We start from the raw sequence: 19,781 nt of genomic DNA on the forward strand, positions 1-19,781 counted from the left end.
CAGACAAAAAAAAATTTAAACCAAAAATAGACGTGCGCGCACACACACGACAAACAATTAAATAAGGAGAGCTCATAATAAAACTAGAACCAAACCTTTACTGTAAGATATTGGTATAGTCACACGGTTTGACCAGTGACTGATACAAATCTAGCGAGTCGCGTCAAAGCGAAAAATGATCAGCGGAGTCGGCGTTCCCAAGCTGGATTATATAATAGTCTTTCCACTTCCGATAGTGGCGAACCAGCAAAGCCTTATGCCTATTGGTACTGTATGCCTCATTCCCATTTATGGCCAAGCGATGCTGGGAGGTGCAGAGTACTGTCCGACTTTGTGGTGAAGCCAATTAGTCCTCAATGGTATTTCTTAATCACCCCAGGTGAACAAAGACAGCCAGAATTCACCCCGAGAGCAGGTATAGTTAATAAAAGAAACAATCTTCACGGCAGGGATTGCACAAAGCAGTACAAAAAAAAAATAGCCAGTATGTAATAAATAACCAATCCCCTTACCCACTACTGATCATATGCGTCCACTTGATGGTCCAAAAAAAAATGAAATTCTAATTTTAATCTTGGCTGTAGTCACCCGTTAGGTATCGCCCAATAACTATTTGTGCCACATTTTAGTTTATTTCGATAACATTTAGAGATCACACCACAAGTTTACTTTTTTTTTTAAATAAACAACCATCTTTTAAAAGATGTTTCCTTCTGCAACAGCCACTCTTCCTGTACATTTTGGGCTTGGTCTGAAGCAAATCAGCAGATAACTTTTGACCAAAGCTAAAACACTGAACAATGCTTGCGATCCAAATTTGAAAAAATATATAGATTGTATAACAAAAAACAGTCTGGCACGACCTCTAAATTTGCTCCGATCTTGCTGCTTTTTGGGTTGAAGAATCATCTGATATAGTGGAACAAGGGTGCATACAGCCAACAGAGGAATTTTGAATTTGACCTCAATGCATCTTGAATCGTTGCATGATTGGCAACTTTCAGAACCAAATCATTCATCCTTTCTATTTTATAATACCCAATGGAATGTCCAGGTGTTACTGATACGAAAACTAGTCCAGATTGGATGAGAGTTAGAGTTGGTCCAATTACAGTGAAATGACAAGGGAAAGGTGGAGGAACTCATGCAATAAATTTTCAATACAGTGTGTGGGATTAAAAACAATTCTTGAAATTTCAGCAGGGAAGATAAGTAGAGTGGTTTCTTCTTTTCTTTTAACTCTACAAACATGATGTGTTTACCATTACCCGCAAAAAACTGTGCACCAGGTCACACCACACATACAAAACAATATAATCATTACAACATACTCACTTCCTTGTTCCAGCAGCGCCTTCACTAGTTTTACCATTGGGATCTCAACCGAACCCTGCAACATCTGTTCCACTACTGCTCCAATATCCAAGTTGTCCAAAATTATACATGAAGCCAGCCCGCCTTTTCTGACTTGTCTGCCATTTCCACCACCACGAAGCAAGACCAAGCATTCTTGCCACCGGCAGACATTCAACAACTCAGTGAGCAAGCGCCTCCAAAATGCTATGGGAACTTCGCAACGAGCACTAGCAGACAGCTCTAGTGATGGGTGCAAAGACGTGGAGGGGGAGTGTAAGGTAGATGCAGAAGAAATAACATTTCCAATATTTACCTTTCAGCTGCTACAATTCCATTATTAAAATTAGCAAAACAATAGAGTAATCAATGATTGTGTGAGGATGTTAACCAGGTGACAATGAAGCAATAGTTATATTTCTCAAACATCTACAACAAAAATAAAAGTGGAATCAAGTAACCAATTTGATGAACTAAGCAGTCTTGTTTCACTGAAATTCAGCTAAGCTTAGTGTTCCGATCTGAATATCTGGTGCATGATATAGGAGACCGAGGTAAATATCTGACATATTTGTCTATTCCAGTGGTTCTTGAGCTTTACTGCCTCTTCCCCCCTAACGAGCCGATCTCTGACCCAACGCCTCACCCCCTGATATTTAAGTGCACTGAATATTATTAGAATTCCCGAGCAGTACCCGCCCTATGGGCGACCCTACGGGCGATCTTGTTCCAAGCGTGCAACACATTTTTCTGCCATTTGATATTTTCTGCTGACACAACTACTTTGACTTGGATTTCTTGCTGGTTTCCTTTGGTAATATTGCTCTTGCTGATTTATGTTCAACTTAGGTGGCCTTGGTTTTTGAGGCATCTCAATTTTCCAGAAAAAATCCCATCAAACATCACCCTAGCTAAAAATACCCACAACCAACCCACACCCCCATCTTTCCCCTCCCCTCATAATCTCCCATCAAGCATCAACCCCACACTCCACTTACCCCCACAATAGCCCTTCAACCATCACCCTAGATAACATTACACATGACCACCTTACCCCTCCTCCCCCATCCCTTCACGATCCCCCCATCAGCGATCACCCTAGCTAACAATACCCATGACCACCCCACACCCCTCATCCCACTCCACCATCCCCTGTCAACCGTCACCCTTGCTAACAATACCCCAAGAACCCCACTCCACCTTCCCCAGACAATCCCCCTTCAACCGTCACCCTATCTAACAATACCCATGACCACCCCACACCCCACTCCACACAATCCCCTATCAACCATCAACCTAGCTAACAATACCCACGCGCCCCCCCCCCCCCCCACTCCACCATCCCCTCATAATCCCCATCAACCATCACCCGAGCTAACAATAGCCCACTACCACCCCACACGCACCCCCCCCTTCCCCTTCATCATCCACAATCAGTATCGGAATCCGAGCTAGCAATGCGCCGTTTCTCAATGTACTGTCGCCAGGAGGATCAAGCAGAGTTCACAACGTCACTGGCAATCTCGAAAATCGACAGTCTAGGGTTTTTTCGGCACTTTGTATTGGCAAATAAAAAAAAATGCCCTTCAAATTAGACTGTGATTAATGATTGACAATGGTTTAAAAAAAAATTGCGTTTGGGTTCCCCTTTAAGGGTATTTTGGGTCTTGAGAGTCTTCAGGGTCTTTTCAGTCTTTGGGGTCTTTTCATTCTTTGGAGTTGTTTGGGACTTTAAGGATATTTGGGGTCTTTAAGAGTCTTCAGGGTCTTTAAGGTATTTTGGGTCTTCAGGGTCTTTGACCTTTTGGGTCTTTAAGGGTCATCGGGGTCTTTCGGTTCTCTTGGGTCTTCAAGGTCTTTAAGGGTCTTCGGGGTTGTTAAGGGTCTTTGGAATATTTTCAGTCTTCGGGGTCTTTTAGGTCTGCGTGGTGTTTTGGCTCTCTTGGGTCTTCAGGGTTAAGGGTCTTTGGGGTCCATTGGGTCTCCGGGGTCTTTTGGTTCCTTTGGGCCCTCAGGGTCTTTTGGGGGTACTTAGAGTCCTCGGGTTCTTTTCAGTCTTGTGGGTCCTAGGGGTGTTGGGAGGGGGGGGGGGCTTTTGGGCCCTCTGGGCACTTTCGATTAAGTGCTCGTATTTCAGGTTACATTTGTAGGTGGAGTCAGGTAAGCTGTCCAATCAATGGGTGAAGAGCGGACATACATACACACATACAGACATGCACTCCATTATATCGTCACCTTCGTGCCATTCTTGCTCAAGTCGAAAAAAGCGTTTATGACATAATGACAAAAAACGGTTTTTTTTCACCCATCTGGATCAGTACTGATTTTAAATTCTGTTAGGTGAAGAAAACCTCGATTATCAATGCATGCAATTGTAGAGAAACATGTTACTAAGCTAAATTTATAAATAACAGATTATAAATCACCGTGAGCAATTTTGGCTTGGGCAAATCACCGTGAGCAATTTTGGCTTGGGCAATTATGGCACGGAGAAGTGCTGGAGACAATATTGCTCACGGTTCTACCTAAATGCTGACGACCCTTTGGAACAAATAATGCTTTGGCAAAAGAGGTGGGTGCTGGTTTCTCTTGGGAAGCTTGTGTCATCTGAAAGAGCAGAGATAAGTCGCCATTTTGTGTCCCTCGCCCCGTCTGTGCTTGTGACTTTAAGCCTTAGTTTTTATCGGATTATTTTACTTTATTGTATATAGTTATTATTGATTTCATTCTCCGTTTATTTGTTCGGGATTAAACCCGTTTGGTTTTATTCAAAGCTTTATACCGGTGTGTACCCTGGTTAGAATAGGTACACCGTATCCCTGCATGTCGTAAGAGGCGACAAAGAGGGTTGGCATCAGGAAGGGCATCCGGCCATAAAAACATTGCCTCAAAAAGAGAACCATGACAATTACAACTACATATGGGCAGGGTACAGCCCGAAGTGGGGATCGGTTTCTGAGGTTTGGGACATGGAATGTAGGGACAATGACAGGGACATCAGGAGAAGTGGTGGAAGTATTGGTCAGAAGAAGAGTGGACATATGTTGTGTGCAAGAGACGAGATGGAAGGGAAGTGGTGTGAGAATGTTGAAGGGTAGGCAGGGACAGAAATACAAGTTTGTGTGGCAAGGGTGCCCAGAGGGCGTGAATGGTGTTGGTGTCCTGTTTTCTGAGGAGTTTGTAGACAGTGTGGTGAGTGTGACTAGAGTGAGTGATAGGTTGATGATGGTGAAAATGATGATTGGAAAGCTCTTGGTGAACGTCATCTCGGGATATGCTCCGCAGGTTTGTCGGAGCGATGAAGAGAAGGACAAGTTCTGGTGTGCGATCGAGAAGCTGATGGAAAATGTGAAAGATGAGGAAGTTGTTGTGGTAGGGGGAGACCGAAATGGACATGTGGGAAGGAGTATTGACGGTTTTGAGGGAGTTCATGGGGGTTACGGATATGGTGTGAGAAATGGAGGAGGTGAAAGGATTTTGGAGTTTGCTGATGGAGCTGATTTGTTGATTTGTAATACTCCAGAAAGGGGATAATAAGCTGGTTACATACACGTCAGGTGGGTCGACGACAACCGTTGACTACCTGATGGTGCGTAGGCGAGATAGGGGGCACCTCCGGGACACAAAGGTGATCCCGGGGGAGGAGGTTGTTTCACAGCACCACTTGGTTGTCTGCGACATAAGGGTGAAAGGTGCGAGGAGAGCTCGGCGGGTGAAGTACCAACCGAGAATGAAGGTGTGGAGGCTGAAAGAGGTGACAGTGAGGAAGGCATTAAAAGAGAGGCTGAGTAGGGTAGAGGATGATGTGTATGAGCTTGAACGTGGTTGGATGTCAATGAAAGATAGTCTGTTGGGAGCCGTTGGTGAGGTATGTGGATGGACAAAAGGACCACCGAGGCACTCGGAAACATGGTGGTGGGATGATGAAGTTGGAAAGAGGATTGACGAGAAGAGGAAGAAGTTCAAGGAGTGGCAGAAGGCGAAGGGTACGGGAGCAGAAAAAGCAGAGCATGAAAGTTATAAGGCAGCCAAGAAGGCTGCAAAGAAAGAGGTAGCAAAGGCTCAGGAGGCATGAAGGAAAATGTTCGGAGAACGCTTGAATTCGGAAGAGGGTCAGAGAGCAGGTATTCAGGATTGCAAAGCGAGAGGTGTGATGTGATGGGGGTGAGTTGCTTGAAGGATGAAGTGGGACAAATTGTTGTGGACCCAGATGGAATTAAAGGAAGATGGAAAAGATATATGGAAATGCTGTTGAATACAGAGAATGAATGGGATGGCAACATCGAGAGTAACCCAGTTTTAGGACCGGCAGAGAAGATAACTGAGAAGGAAGTTGAGGAAGCGATAAAAGCAATGAAGAGTAGAAAAGTGGGAGGGCCGACGGGAGTTGTGGGAGATATGTTGAAGGCAGCAGGAAGTTGGGGTGTGAAGAGAATGACAGAGATCTGTAATCTGGTGGTGAAAGAAGGCCGCATTCCAGTGGATTGGGAACTGAGTACCCTCGTCCCTCTATACAAGGGGAAAGGTGACCCTCTGGAGTGTGGCTCGTACCGAGAGATAAAGTTATTGGAGCATGGAATGAAGGTATTGGAAAGGGTGTTGGAGAGGAGGATAAGGAAGGTGAAGATCGACGAAATGCAGTTTGGATTTATGCCAGGAAGAGGAACGACAGACGCGCTCTTTATTGTGAGGCAGTTGCAGGAGAAGTACATGGAGAAGAGGAAGAAGTTGTTTCTTGGGTTTGTTGATCTGGAGAAAGCATTCGATCGGGTTCCACGTGAAGTATTGACATGGGCATTGAGGAAGTTAGAAGTGGAGGAGTGGTTGATCAGAGTAGTGATGGCAATGTACAAAAGAGCGCGCACAGCTGTAAGGACGAAGGACGGGAACAGTGGTGAGTTTGAGGTGAAGGTGGGAGTGCATCAGGGGTCGGTACTAAGTCCACTACTATTTGTAGCTGTGATGGAGGTGCTGGCTCAGAACGTAAAGGAGGGTTTACCATGAGAGTTGTTGTATGCAGATGATCTGGTGTTGGTTGCGGAAAGTATGGATGGACTGAAGGAAAAGATGAACAAGTGGAAGGAATGTATGGAGAGAAAAGGTCTGAAGGTGAATATAGGAAAGACGAAGGTGAAGGCAAGTGGTAAAGCATGTGGCGAGGTGGAAAGAACTGGGAAGTGGCCATGTGCTGTGTGCAGGAAGGGTGTCGGAATGAACTCCATTCAATGTACAATGTGCGCTGAGTGGGTTCATCAAAAATGTAGTGGTCTGAGAGGGTCATTAACCAGTGTGGCAGCTACATTCAAATGTAAGGTGTGCACAGAGGGAGCTGCAGATGGAGAAAATGTTGAGTTGGATCTTGGAGACAGCATGAAGCTGGAAAGTGTGAAAACATTTTGCTGCCTCGGAGACATGCTGAATGGAGAAGGTGGATCAGACTCGGCAACGGTTGCTAGAGTGAGATGTGCATGGAAAAGGTTTCGGGAACTGAGTGGCGTGCTGATGAGGAGGGGAGTGTCGTTGAAGCTGAAGGGAAAGGTGTATGCTGCATGTGTGAGAAGTGTTATGATTTATGGGAGCGAGACATGGGTCATGAATGTAGAGCAGCAACGAAGGCTGGAAAGGGTGGAAATGCGAATGTTTGGTGGATGTGCGGAGTATCGTTGAGAGAGAGGAAGACAAATGATGAATTGCGAAAGATGATGGGAATAGAGCCTGTGATTGATGCTGTGAAGAGGAACAGGTTGAGATGGTTTGGTCATGTGTTGAGGAAGGATGAAAGTGACTGGTTGAGAAGAGTGATGGAAATGAATGTTGAAGGAAGTAGAGGACGGGGAAGACCGAGAAAGATTTGGCTAAAGATGGTGGAAGAAGAAATGGGGGCAAGGGGGTTAACAAGGAGAGATGCAGAAAATAGGGCAAAATGGAGAAGATTGTCATGGGGACCGCAAGGCTAACCCCCGCTCTAGCAGGGAAAATGGCCTTAAAATGCATGTTGTTTGTTGTTGTTGTTGATACATTGACTTTGTTTTCATTTATACACTAGTTTTTTTAGTTCATCTCTGACTAGAGTTTGAGATGGGTTAGGGTTCGTTGAATTTAATGGGAGGAGTCATTTTTTCGGTGATATACGATGAGCGGAAATGGCACAAACACTCGATAAGCGGAAATGGCACGGAGTTGAACAAACACATTTTTCCCGGCGAAAAAACGTGTGTAGACATTCTATTATGAATTGACAGTAACTAGACACAATAACCAATCACCGGATAACAAAATGTCATTTTCGATAAAATTCGACTTGAGCAAGAATGGCACGAAGGTGACGATATATAGATGATACATGATATGAATACAAGACCAAAACAATGATATCTCCCACTTACAATTTTATTTAATATATAATCCATATGTAGCCAGCTGTTGTGCCAAACAATGCAAAAGATATTCAGAGGTAGCACAAGCAGGTACTCATAAATGAAATAGATTATACTGGCGCGTTTACTCACATTTGATTTCATATCACAATAAAAACGAGAACGGCCACAGACAGGGTAAAAACACAACCTCCTTCCACCTTCAGAGGGCAGAGGTACTAAAACAGATAAACCTGTATTACATTTAAAAGTTCTAATTCGTCACCCATATATAGCCAACTGTTGCACAACACAACGCTGTGAGCATTAACATGAGCAAGTACTTTCTGAATCTAAAACAATCATCCAAATATCTTCATTGAAAAGAACAAACAAGACTCGTTTGATATTTGGGTTAAAAAAGAAAAAGGAAAAAAAAGTACATTCCGGCACACTCACACACTCGACACACACACACTTTTCGAGGAACAACCATTAGTCAGAGAAAGATGTCGGGATGGTTTCACATGATAATTTATTGTGATCATCTCTACCTTGTTTACATACTTTTTGGAGTAGCATCCCTGCATCCTTTTGCATTTGTAAATGTTTTTTTTATTACTTGCATGCAATTAAAATGTAAATGTTGACGTAACAAATTCACATATTACCTTCATACTGAGCAGCATAGGTCAGCAATGGAAGTACATCTTGATGGTCAATGAGTTTTGAGGGCTTCTTCCTCCTTTTACTAACAGCTGTGAAACGCTGTAATGCTTCAGTCAGCGGATCTACTTCTTCTACGATTAGAGAAGTCCCGGATTTTTCCAAAACTTCCTCTGAAAAAACAAAAACAAACAAGCGTTACGCCTAGATCCCCCGTCGGTGAAGTGATGCGAGTTGACAAAGTGGAAGACGCAAGGCGGCCATCTCGGATTTTGACGTGGCGACCCAATTTTCAATAGCGTTCTCCCTTATGCGTAGATACACCCACACACCAGATTAGAAGTTAGTAGTTCGTTTATTTTTCAAGATATTTCGCTCACAAGGTTCAGACATATATATATGGTGGCGGCCATCTTGGATTTTGACGTGGAGACCCAATTTTCAATAGCGTTCTTCCTGATGCGTAGATACACCCACACACCAGATTAGAAGTTGGTACTTCGCTTATTTTTCAAGATATTCCACTCAAGGTTCAGACATACATGGCGGCGGCCATCTTCGATTTTGACGTGGGTTGCACCCACACACCAAATTCGAATGCGGTCCTTCGCTTACGCATGCACACACGCACGTACGCACGCACGCCCGGACGGACAAACCATAGTCCCCCTTTCGCTCTGCGGTGCGACGGGGGACAACAAACAAATGTTCACCAATTGCAGATACACCAACATAAATAATGTATTCATCTCAATACATTCGACATCCAACTGCAGCTCAACAAAAATCTATCCTGACAAAACTCGTCTGTTCCTCTTCCCCAACCCCCCACTAACGCCCCCACCCCCACATGTGGAACCAACGTTCACATTCCCTTAATTCTCACTCTTCCCTCCAGATCTCCAAGACTGTTCACCACCATTTCAGATCATCCTCCATCCAAAATAATGTCATTTCCAACACCCGTTAAGTAAAACCATCCCCACTCCACCAATTTTTTCTTCTGTATCCATCTTGTCCAACCCCCTTGTGTTCTCTGCTACCCACATCCCTAGTTTGCCCCTCTCTGTCTATATAGTCCCTCTTCCCTGTTGTTGGCATTTCCCCCTTCCCTTTCTGCTTTTACTTTGGCTATGTAGTGTCCTGATCCATTCTGTGCTATAGTTCTTCCACAAGCCTAAACTCTTCATACAAAACTAGAACGACACTCTTCAACATCACGACGTCGACCGATATGCCCCCGCCCACATTAATACATCATTATAATACGAGTACCAAGTTTGATTTAAATCCATTCAGCTGTTCTCAAGTAAGCACATTTTTACCTGACATTACCTCTGACCTTTGAACTCTTCACTCCAAAATTTAATCAGTTCATGTTTACTTCATTATACATACCTGTACCAAGTTTCAATTTAAATCCCTGATAATAAACTATTATTCTGCAAGCATACGTTTGGTTTGGTGACTGACCATTGCAAATTTAGCACTTGAGAAACTATTTCTGTGTGGTTTTTTTGGCATATCTCCAGGTGAGGTTAAAATTGGCAATGTTCTCTGAAGAAGGGGTCAGTAAACACACACCATGCTACGTGTACAAGGGAAAGTCGTATTAAACAAATAAGTTTTAAAATGTTATCTTCTATTTGCATTTATAACACTCCAGTCTCTGTGCCTGACACTTTTCTCATTCTCACTCCCCACCCAATGAAACCGAGTTGAAAGCCTGACAAATTTATTTTACGCGGTGGTTGTGGAACACAGGCATGATGGGTCAAAAAATGGCCTCCTGCATAAAAATTTGTTGTTAAGATTTATTGGTCTCATATTGATGTGGTCACAAATGTGAAACCGTAACCAACAGACATTATCAGGTTTTGTATTTATGTGCAGTAGAATCTATACTCCACCCAATGTAAAGACGGCACTTCCTTATTTTCCATGAAGTTCAGAAGAGGGACCGGTAATGGGAAAATTCAACAATGGACACTACTGTATTTCATTATTTACCGACATACATTTTCTCCTGTCTGGCAGACATCTCATCATGGTAAAGTGCTTGTAAGCTGTAGTGCCCGGCTAACTTCTACAAAAATACCTGGGGAGTAATTCACATAATCGTGATCATGATACGTTAGCATTGCACCCAGTCCAGATGAAATGTGTTAAGAATCGAATGAGCACATCGGAATAGAACCTCTATTCCCGACAATCGCGGCATGTTTTTCTGACGAAAATACAGATATCTCCATATGGGTCGTTACAAAAAAAAAAAAAGATTTCCTTAATATAGGGCAGGAGTTTCACCCATGTATGCGTTATGGCTCTTCCACGATCCTGTACTTTGTACACAAGAACTAGAACGGTACTCTTCAACATCACGTCGACTGATATGCCTCCGCCCACATTATTATATTATAATTGTATCAAGTGTAATTTAAATCCATTTGGCTGTGCCCAGGTTAGCACATTTTTACCTGACATGACCTCAGACCTATTGACCACAAAATTTAATCAGTTCATGTTTACATCATTATACATACCTGGACCACGTTTTAATTTAAATCCCTTCAGCTGTTCACAAGTTCTCACATTTTTACCTGGCATGACCTCTGACCTTTGGCCTCAGGACCCCCAAAATCTAATCAGTTAATTTTTACACCAATTTTGAATTAGATCCCTTCAGACATTCTCAAGTGACAGACCTATTACAGACTTTGACCTTTAACATTTGACCTCTTGAACCCAAAATCTAATCAGTTAATCTGCACATCATTATACATACCTGTCATCTCGGGATATGCTCCGCAGGTTGGTCGGAGCGATGAAGAGAAGGACAAGTTCTGGTGTGCGATAGAGAAGCTGATGGAAAACGTGAAAGATGAGGAAGTTGTTGTGGTAGGAAGAGACCTAAATGGACATGTGGGAAGGAGTATGGACGGTTTTGAGGGAGTTCATGGGGGTTACGGATATGGTGTGAGAAATGGAGAAGGTGAAAGGATTTTGGTGTTTGCTGATGGAGCTGATTTGTTCATTTGTAATACTCAGTTCCAGAAAGAGGATAATAAGCTTGTTACATACACGTCAGATGGGTCGACGACAACGGTTGACGACAACGGTCGACGACCTGCTGGTGCGTAGGCGAGATAGGGGGCACCTCCGGGACACAAAGGTGATCCCGGGGGAGGAGGCTGTTTCACAGCACCACTTGGCTGTCTGCGGCATAAGGGTGAAAGGTGCGAGGAGAGCTCGGCGGGTGAGGTACCAACCGAGAATGAAGGTGTGGAGGTTGAAAGAGGTGACAGTAAGGGAGGCATTAAAAGAGAGGCTGAGTATGGTAGAGGCTGATGTGGTTGAGCTTGAACGTGGTTGGATGCCAATGAAAGATAGTCTGTTGGGAGCCGTTGGTGAGGTATGTGAATGGACAAAAGGACCACCGAGGCACTCGGAAACATGGTGGTGGGATGGTGAAGTTGGAAAGAAGATCGACGAGAAGAGGAAGAAGTTCAAGGAGTGGCAGAAGGCGAAGGGTATGGGGGCAGAAAAGGCAGGGCATGAAAGTTATAAGGCAGCCAAGAAGGCTGCAAAGAAAGAGGCAGCAAAGGCGCAGAAGGCATGGAGGAAAATGTACTGAGAACGCTTGGATTTGGAAGAGGGTCAGAGAGTGGTATTCAGGATTGCAAAGCAGATAGCAAAAGAGAGGTGTGATGTGATGGGGGTGAGTTGCTTGAAGGATGAAGTGGGACAAATCGTTGTGGACCCAGATGGAATTAAAGGAAGATGGAAGAGATATATGGAAATACTGTTGAATGCAGAGAATGAATGGGATGGCAACATAGAGAGTAACCCAGTTTTAGGACCGGCAGATAAAAGCAATGAAGAGTGGAAAAGTGGGAGGGCCGACGGGAGTTGTGGGAGATATGTTGAAGGCAGCGGGAAATTGGGGTGTGAAGAGAATAACAGAGATCTGCAATCTGGTGGTGAAAGAAGGCCGCATTCAGTGGATTGGGAACCGAGTACCCTCATCCCTCGATACAAGGGGAAAGGTGACCCTCTGGACTGTGGCTCGTATCGAGCGATAAAGTTAGTGGAGCATGGAATGAAGGTATTGGAAAGGGTGTTGGAGAGGAGGATAAGGAAGAAAGTGAAGATTGACGAAATGCAGTTTGGATTTATGCCAGGAAGAGGATTGACAGTTGCGCTTTTTATTGTGAGGCAGTTGCAGGAGAAGTACATTGAGAAGAGGAAGAAGTTGTTTCTTGGGTTTGTTGATCTGGAGAAAGCATTCGATAGGGTTCCACGTGAAGTATTGACATGGGCATTGAGGAAGTTAGGAGTGGAGGAATGGTTGATCAGAGTGGTGATGGCAATGTACAAAAGAGCACGCACAGCTGTAAGGACAAAGGACGGGGACAGTGGTGAGTTTGAGGTGAAGGTGGGAGTGCATCAGGGGTCGGTACTAAGTCCACTACTATTTGTAGCTGTGATGGAGGTGCTGGCTCGGAAGGTAAAGGAGGGTTTACCGTGGGAGTTGTGTGCAGATGATCTGGTGTTGATTGCAGAAAGTATGGATGGACTGAAGGAGAAGATGAACAAGTGGATGGAATGTATGGAGACAAAAGGTCTGAAGGTGAATATCAGAAAAATGAAGGTGATGGCAAGTGGCAAAGCATGTGGTGAGGTGAAAAGAACTGGGAACTGGCCATGTGCTGTGTGCAGGAAGGGTGTCGGAGTGAATTCCATTCAATGTACAATGTGCGCTGAGTGGGTTCATCAAAAATGTAGTGGTTTGAGAGGGTCATTAACCAGTGTGGCAGCTACATTCAAGTGGAAGGTGTGCACAGAGGGAGCTGCAGATGGAGGAAATGTTGAGTTGGATCTTGGAGACGGCGTGAAGCTGGAAGGTGTGAAAACATTTTGCTACCTCAGAGACATGCTGAATGGAGAAGGTGGATCAGACTTGGCAACGGTTGCTCAAGTGAGATGTGCATGGAAGACGTTTCGGGAACTGAGTGGCGTGCTGATGAGGAGGGGAGTGTCGTTGAAGCTGAAGGGAAAGGTGTATGCTGCATGTGTGAGAAGTGTTATGATTTATGGGAGCGAGACATGGGTCATGAATGTAGAGCAGCAACGAAGGCTGGAAAGGGTGGAAATGCGAATGGTTCGGTGGATGTGCGGAGTATCGTTGAGAGAGAGGAAGACAAATGATGAATTGCGAAAGATGATGGGAATAGAGCCTGTGATTGATGCTGTGAAGAGGAACAGGTTGAGATGGTTTGGTCATGTGTTGAGGAAGGATGAAAGTGACTAGTTGAGAAGTGATGGAAATGAATGTAGAAGGAAGTCGAGGACGGGGAAGACCGAGAAAGACTTGGCTAAAGATGGTGGAAGAAGAAATGCGGGCAAGGGGGTACACAAGGGGAGACGCAGAAAATAGGGCAAAATGGAGAAGATTGTCATGGGGACCACAAGGCTAACTCCCGCTCCAGCAGGGAAAATGGCCTTAAAACGCATGCTGTTGTAATCCAATATGGCTGCCACACCATGTTACCAATGATGTTTTTATGATCATCTTTTAATCGCCATGCCCAGTTAATGACACATGTAAAGTTTTGAGTCAATCGATTTGGTGGTTTGGGAGAGGATGTTTTTTAAAGGTTTTAGGTTAAATCCAATATGGCTACCAAACCATGCGACCCATGATGTCATACATTTAATATTTCAATACAAATGGGTCATCGATCATGTGTATACAATTTCAGATGTTTCGGATAAGGAACTCGATTAAAACATTTTTGGCTGGTATACCACTTCACCAATTATGTCATCATTATCACACATTTGTTCCCCATTGGGAGCATTTGACGATGTACCAAGTTTCAGCTTTTTCCATTCAGCGGTTTCCGAGAAATAATTTTTTAATTATTTGCGTTTAATCCAAGATGGCTTCCATACCACGTGACCTATGATGTCACAATTATCACAAAAACACTCTGCCTCGGTGTCACTCCGACCCTGAAAGTTTAGTCTCAATCAAACATGTGGTTGTTGAGAAAAACAAGGTTTAACCATATGGACGGACGTACGGATAACCCAAAAACACAATACCTCCAGCCACCTTTGGGGGCAGTGTGCAGAGGCATAAACGTATTTCATAAGTATTGTTACGTGGAAGGAGGAGGAGGGTAGTGGGATAGATTGTGTTAAGATTAGTATGGACAATGTGTTTGGGTAGGGTAGAATTACTTTTTTATTGGGCATCTGTCAGAGGAAAGTCGAACGTAATATGTGCACTGACGGGCAATGATTGTAAACAATAGATCAGAATAAGGTAAGGGTGTGTTATGTGAAACCTCCGGTACATTCGAGGCCAGGTGGAGGACTTGTAGGCACAAAGGCACTAGGAAGCGCTTGGTGTACTTTATTGAGAACATGGGCCGTTGAGCCAGAAGACAACGGGTCAGGGCGTCAAAGTGAGCTGCAGGACCCAGGAGAGGGGTGGAACACCATTGAGGGGCTGCCTTACAAGGCAGCCCGGAAGATGGCATCACCCACAGACAGTGGGTAGCCAAAGACGAGACCCACCACCTATGAAGGCAGTCCCAAAGGAGGAAAAGGCCATGTCTACACATGCTTGCAGTAGTTGGGAAATTACATTTTGAGACTAGAGGAGAAGACTTCCCTCTCTCTGCATGGCTGCCTTCCTTGTCTCCTGGTCCCATCATCATCATTACCTGAGCCACACTTCACCCTATCACCAGCCGGCACGACATCCCTGACTAAGGGTCGTGGTGCAGCAGACTAGCTTGTGGCAGTCCAAAAGTCTTCACCAGATATCCCCATTGTCTGTGTGTGTTTGTATCTGGTATTGCCAGAGCCATTAGTGGGTTATTTGATTTATTTGTATACAAGATGGTGTTTCTTTTCTCCATCACCCCGATGTGTCTGTCGACCACTAGGTTAGTTCCATATTTTGTTCCTGCCTTCCTGTTCCCAACATGATCAACCGTCAAATTTGGTTTATCAATTGGGTGATCCTTGGGAGATGGGAAACCAGTAGATTATATTCGTAAATATTGAAAGCAGTAACCTCAAACATCATTTCAGCATTCGCAGTGGTCTTTGGACTTCTGGATCAGATAGCCTGCATCAGCAAACCCTCTTAATTAATCAAATTAAATAGCAGTTTGCATGAGTTGTGCATATTATTGGTGCATCTCCCAATACGATTTGGCAGACATATTTGGGGGAGAGTTTTTTTTGTTGTTTTTGAACCTCCAGTCTTGGTGTAATAACTTCGTATAAGAATGGCACTTGGTTGAGCACATACCTCTGTCAGGCTGAACAGTCTACATTTTGTATCCCAATGATGGGCCAGATCTGGATCTGTATCCGACTTGAACCAAAATCGAATCGGCTCGTTCTCGTCACCGAACAAACTCATCCACCAAGTTTTGTCAGAACTTGTCCTCAACTTTGAGATATCATGTTATATATCAGTTTTAGCTACATCACTCAATGGTGAAGCATCCCTTTAAAAAATTCTAGAATCCAGATCTGCACCAAAATCTAATCAATTTGTCCTTGTCACACACCCAATTTGCCCAAGTTTCATCTCAATCCATCCACACCATGATGAGATATCTTGCTCACAGTCAAACAGACAGGGGTGAAAGCATAACCTCCGTCCAATGACTCTATATCCTTTACATAATATCCTTATAATATTATAATCTATATCATAATATCCACATCTCATAAAAACAATATTGATGTCATTCTTCCAGAAAAAAAAGGACCCCTGTCAGCAGAGGTTCACCTACTCTCCTGGGATTTTGGTATTCTATATTTATTTTGCAAAAATGCCTGAGGGATTGAACAAGGTCCTCCAGCCAGTAGAGGTTCACCTCAACTCCCCCTGAGATGGATATATGGATATATACATATAGGCTATGAGCCAGACCCTCAAATTTTCGACATTATGCTCAATCAGAGGGAGGATGGCTAACAGTTATTTTTGGCAAGGCCAGGGACCCTAGTGCTGAAATAAATGCGATAGCAGTGTGAAACTCTTAGCCGTATCTGTGTTATCATCACATTTGTCAGACCACCCCAATAACGCTTTCGGTAATTTTTCCGCCTAAGATTTAGGGGGTAGGGTTCGTTTTGGGGCTTTCAAATAATATCTCCTATATGTATCAGTTAGTGTTGTATACCAGGTGAAAGGTAATTGAATTATCTTTCACATGATGTATAGAAAGTGCCTGTGTGATATATAGTAACCTCTTTATGATCATTAAAACATAATTATTTCCGCCAACCCTCAAAAATTTATCACAAAATCCCCAATGAAAACAAAATTAGGCAAAAATTCAGTTTGGCGGATATTAAATGAATTTTTGAATTTGAGAAACACACAGTATGATTAAAGTCAAATTTGGGCCTTAAATCTCATACACCTTGATAAAGATGAGAAAATCCAATATACAGTAGTTGCTGTAACCATGACCTAAAATCCATAAATGTATATCTTTCCGCTCTTATGATATATTGATTTACATTTTACGATTTTTGACCGACAGCATGTATATAGTTTGTATACCATTATTGGTCTAAAAATAGTATATATAATATTGGGATGTCAGCCATATATAGGCCAAAAAGTACTGAAATTGGTGTCAGAAATGTCTAATTCTAAAAATATGAAGGCATTATGACCAAACTGTATGTGGTGTTCTTGAATATACCACAGACGTATGATGCATGTGATGATTAACCTACTCCATATATATGTATGTATCCTGATGTACCCTAACTTGGCGAGATAATTTACATCATATTCATGCAAACGTTTTTAGTCTTGTAGTGTTGTATGGTTCTCTTATATTACCAGCTATACATAAAGTAAACCAAAGGAAAACAATGTACTTTCTATTTAAGCAACATATATTTATAGACATCATACCATAAAGTACACGAGTTATCAATTCAGCGTACACCATATTTGTTACACATATGTACATGATCTTTCTCCATACAGTTCTACAATTCAGAAGTTATCCTCGTCATCGTCGTCGTCTTCTTCATCGTCTTCTGCCGAACTGTCATCACTCTCACCATACACTCTCTGGTTGTCACATGTGGTGAGTTTGCACATGTCTGTGCACTTCAAACCACTGGCCATGCAGACACACATGGGTAGTGTGCATCTTTTCGAACAGGTGCATGCCAGTAAATCCAGAACCGCCTGTGGTGCGGGCTGTCCTTGCATCCAGTCGACTGCCAGCTGCACGCGACCATCCTGGGTATCCCAGTGCCATCCTTTCCCGATTGGACTCGGTACTGCTGGATCCATCTTGAGACTCCTCTTCCAAATAGCGGCTTGATAGTTGGCTCGCTGTGCATGTTTGGTTAAGCAGTCTTTGCACGGAGGTAGCTGGTGACTGTCGATCTCTCCCCTCTTGGCACAGAACAGGTGATATCTCAAGTCATTCACCTTCACTGTCCCCGACTTCGGTGCGTACATGAGACAAGTGAAGTTCTCCAATTTATCCATCAGTTCCTCACTCATGACGTCCCAGTCCTCTCCCAGCTGTGTACATGCATCCTGCACATCTTTGTTGGTTCTGATGAGTTTTAGTGCAGTCAGTTTTCCTCGTCCAGCGAACGTGCTGACTGTGTCGCATCCGGTATAGGCATGCATTCCAATTAGGGCCTGACATACATTTGTGCCGACTGACTTTCCTATTTTCCCTATGTCTAGGATTTTAGCCCTTGCTTTGGTGCCACATTTCTGAAACAACTTGGCATGAATCTTGGTATGAAATGCCAAGCCAATGACAAGTACGTCGGTGTCATCTGAGCTAATAAGCACAGACTGGTATCCATGTGCGGCAGCATGGGCAGCATGCAAGAACAGACGACCATCTGCTTCCTCGTGTGTGCTTTCCAGGGCCACTACTTCTTGGCTAGCATCAGATGTGATCTGATAACACTTGTCATCGCATGTTACAAAGAGAACCTTTCCCTGTAGGCGTCTGATGTACTCTGGTTTCTTCCACTCTTCGACCAGGAACATGATAAGACTTGACTTGTTCCCAACATAGCTGAGAAACTTGCGCCATTGCCTTACAATTTGAGATGCCGTGATGTTTTTCAGCTCAAGTCCAAGTTCTTCCCCCCTGGTTAACCGTTCGCTGTTTTTGATGGAAGTCTCCTTGTAGGTGTCAAAGACGACATCGATCCTCTGGCTACTGCATCCATCCTTCAGGGCCATGGATAGGACAATCATGGCCACTTCGGCAAATGTAGTTTGATCACCTGCCACCTTCTGTATAAGGAGCATGCCGTCAATAATTGTTGCCGAATTGTCGGGTATCCTTTCAGCCGGGGTCACAGTCCTTTGCAAGGCCGTGGCTAGGGCAGCTTTGTTGGTTTTCCGTAGAAGGCCTTCGGGTGTCGCCAGGGCCCATGGCAAGGGACCTAGAGGATGAGATAGCACCTCTGCCATGTGAAGATCTCGGCCCTGTGCCATCACGATAATTCTACCAAATAGAGCTCTGTCTGCTTGAAGAATTACTGCCCTGCCATTGCTTCTGCATTCCTTCTTCTTAGTGAGGTTGCTGAAAGTCTTCAGCTTGTTCAGTTGCAAAGGGTCGTGGAATTTCTTGATTGGTGGGTTGCTCTCAAGTCGCTCAATCTTGAAGTTTGTGTAGCACTTGTGTCCGACTTCCCATGCTTTCTCCAGATCCTTGGCAATATTTGGAGGGGCTGCGCGTGCGGTGGAAATACTGATGAGAGAGCTGGCCATAGTGAATGGGTTCACCCAACTCTGGATCAGAGTTATCAGTGATGATACAGCGTCCTCATCTTTCTTGATCCGTGTTTGCTGCAGATCCGCGTGTTGTACGTGTGTGTTGCTCACATTCACCATTTCCCTCATCTGGCGGAGAAACGCACTCCTGTGTTCGGATGTGACATAGTAGCGCTTCACTGCTCCAGATTTCAAGTTGAACCTGGTAGTGCCACCTGGTGTCTGTGTGTCTTTGTTGACAGTGACCTCAGTAGTTTGGTCCGCGTGTTGTACGTGTGTGTGGTCAACTGGAATGCGTCCAAACGGATTGCTTTTTGACATTTGAACTGAGAAGTACCCATCCGAGAACGCTTGGAAGATGCCAGGGTGCTGCGTTGGAAGGTTTGTCATTTGTGCGTAGTATGCTGATAAATACCGTGCATAGTTGATTTTGTCGTATGCGAAGCACCAAGGAATCATGGCTTGGATAGCAGATAGATGTAATGGCCAATTACCTTCTCGGGAAGCGCGCAGTAGAGCAAGCAAGACCGTTTCAACGATATCCACGTACGACATCCAGAATGACGACAATTCACCATTATCATGACGAAGGT

At 44.1% G+C, this 19,781-nt stretch overlaps 1 protein-coding gene across 2 annotated transcripts in view; it reads right to left on the reverse strand.

Moving 5' to 3' along the window:
* The window catches only part of TRANK1 (tetratricopeptide repeat and ankyrin repeat containing 1), a 90,069-nt gene that overhangs the window by 17,394 nt on the left and 52,894 nt on the right, over positions 1-19,781 (reverse strand). For both annotated transcript variants that reach the window (XM_078776414.1, XM_078776413.1), the window contains 2 exons: positions 8,381-8,548; positions 1,336-1,596 (listed from right to left, as the gene is read on the reverse strand). In XM_078776414.1, the coding sequence (XP_078632540.1) occupies positions 1,336-1,596; positions 8,381-8,548 (429 nt within the window). The remainder of the gene's footprint in view (positions 1-1,335; positions 1,597-8,380; positions 8,549-19,781) is intronic.

The sequence above is a fragment of the Myxine glutinosa genome, chromosome 4, assembly GCF_964187855.1.
Source record: "Myxine glutinosa chromosome 4, kmMyxGlut1.1, whole genome shotgun sequence".
Classification (NCBI taxonomy): Eukaryota; Metazoa; Chordata; class Myxini; order Myxiniformes; family Myxinidae; genus Myxine; species Myxine glutinosa.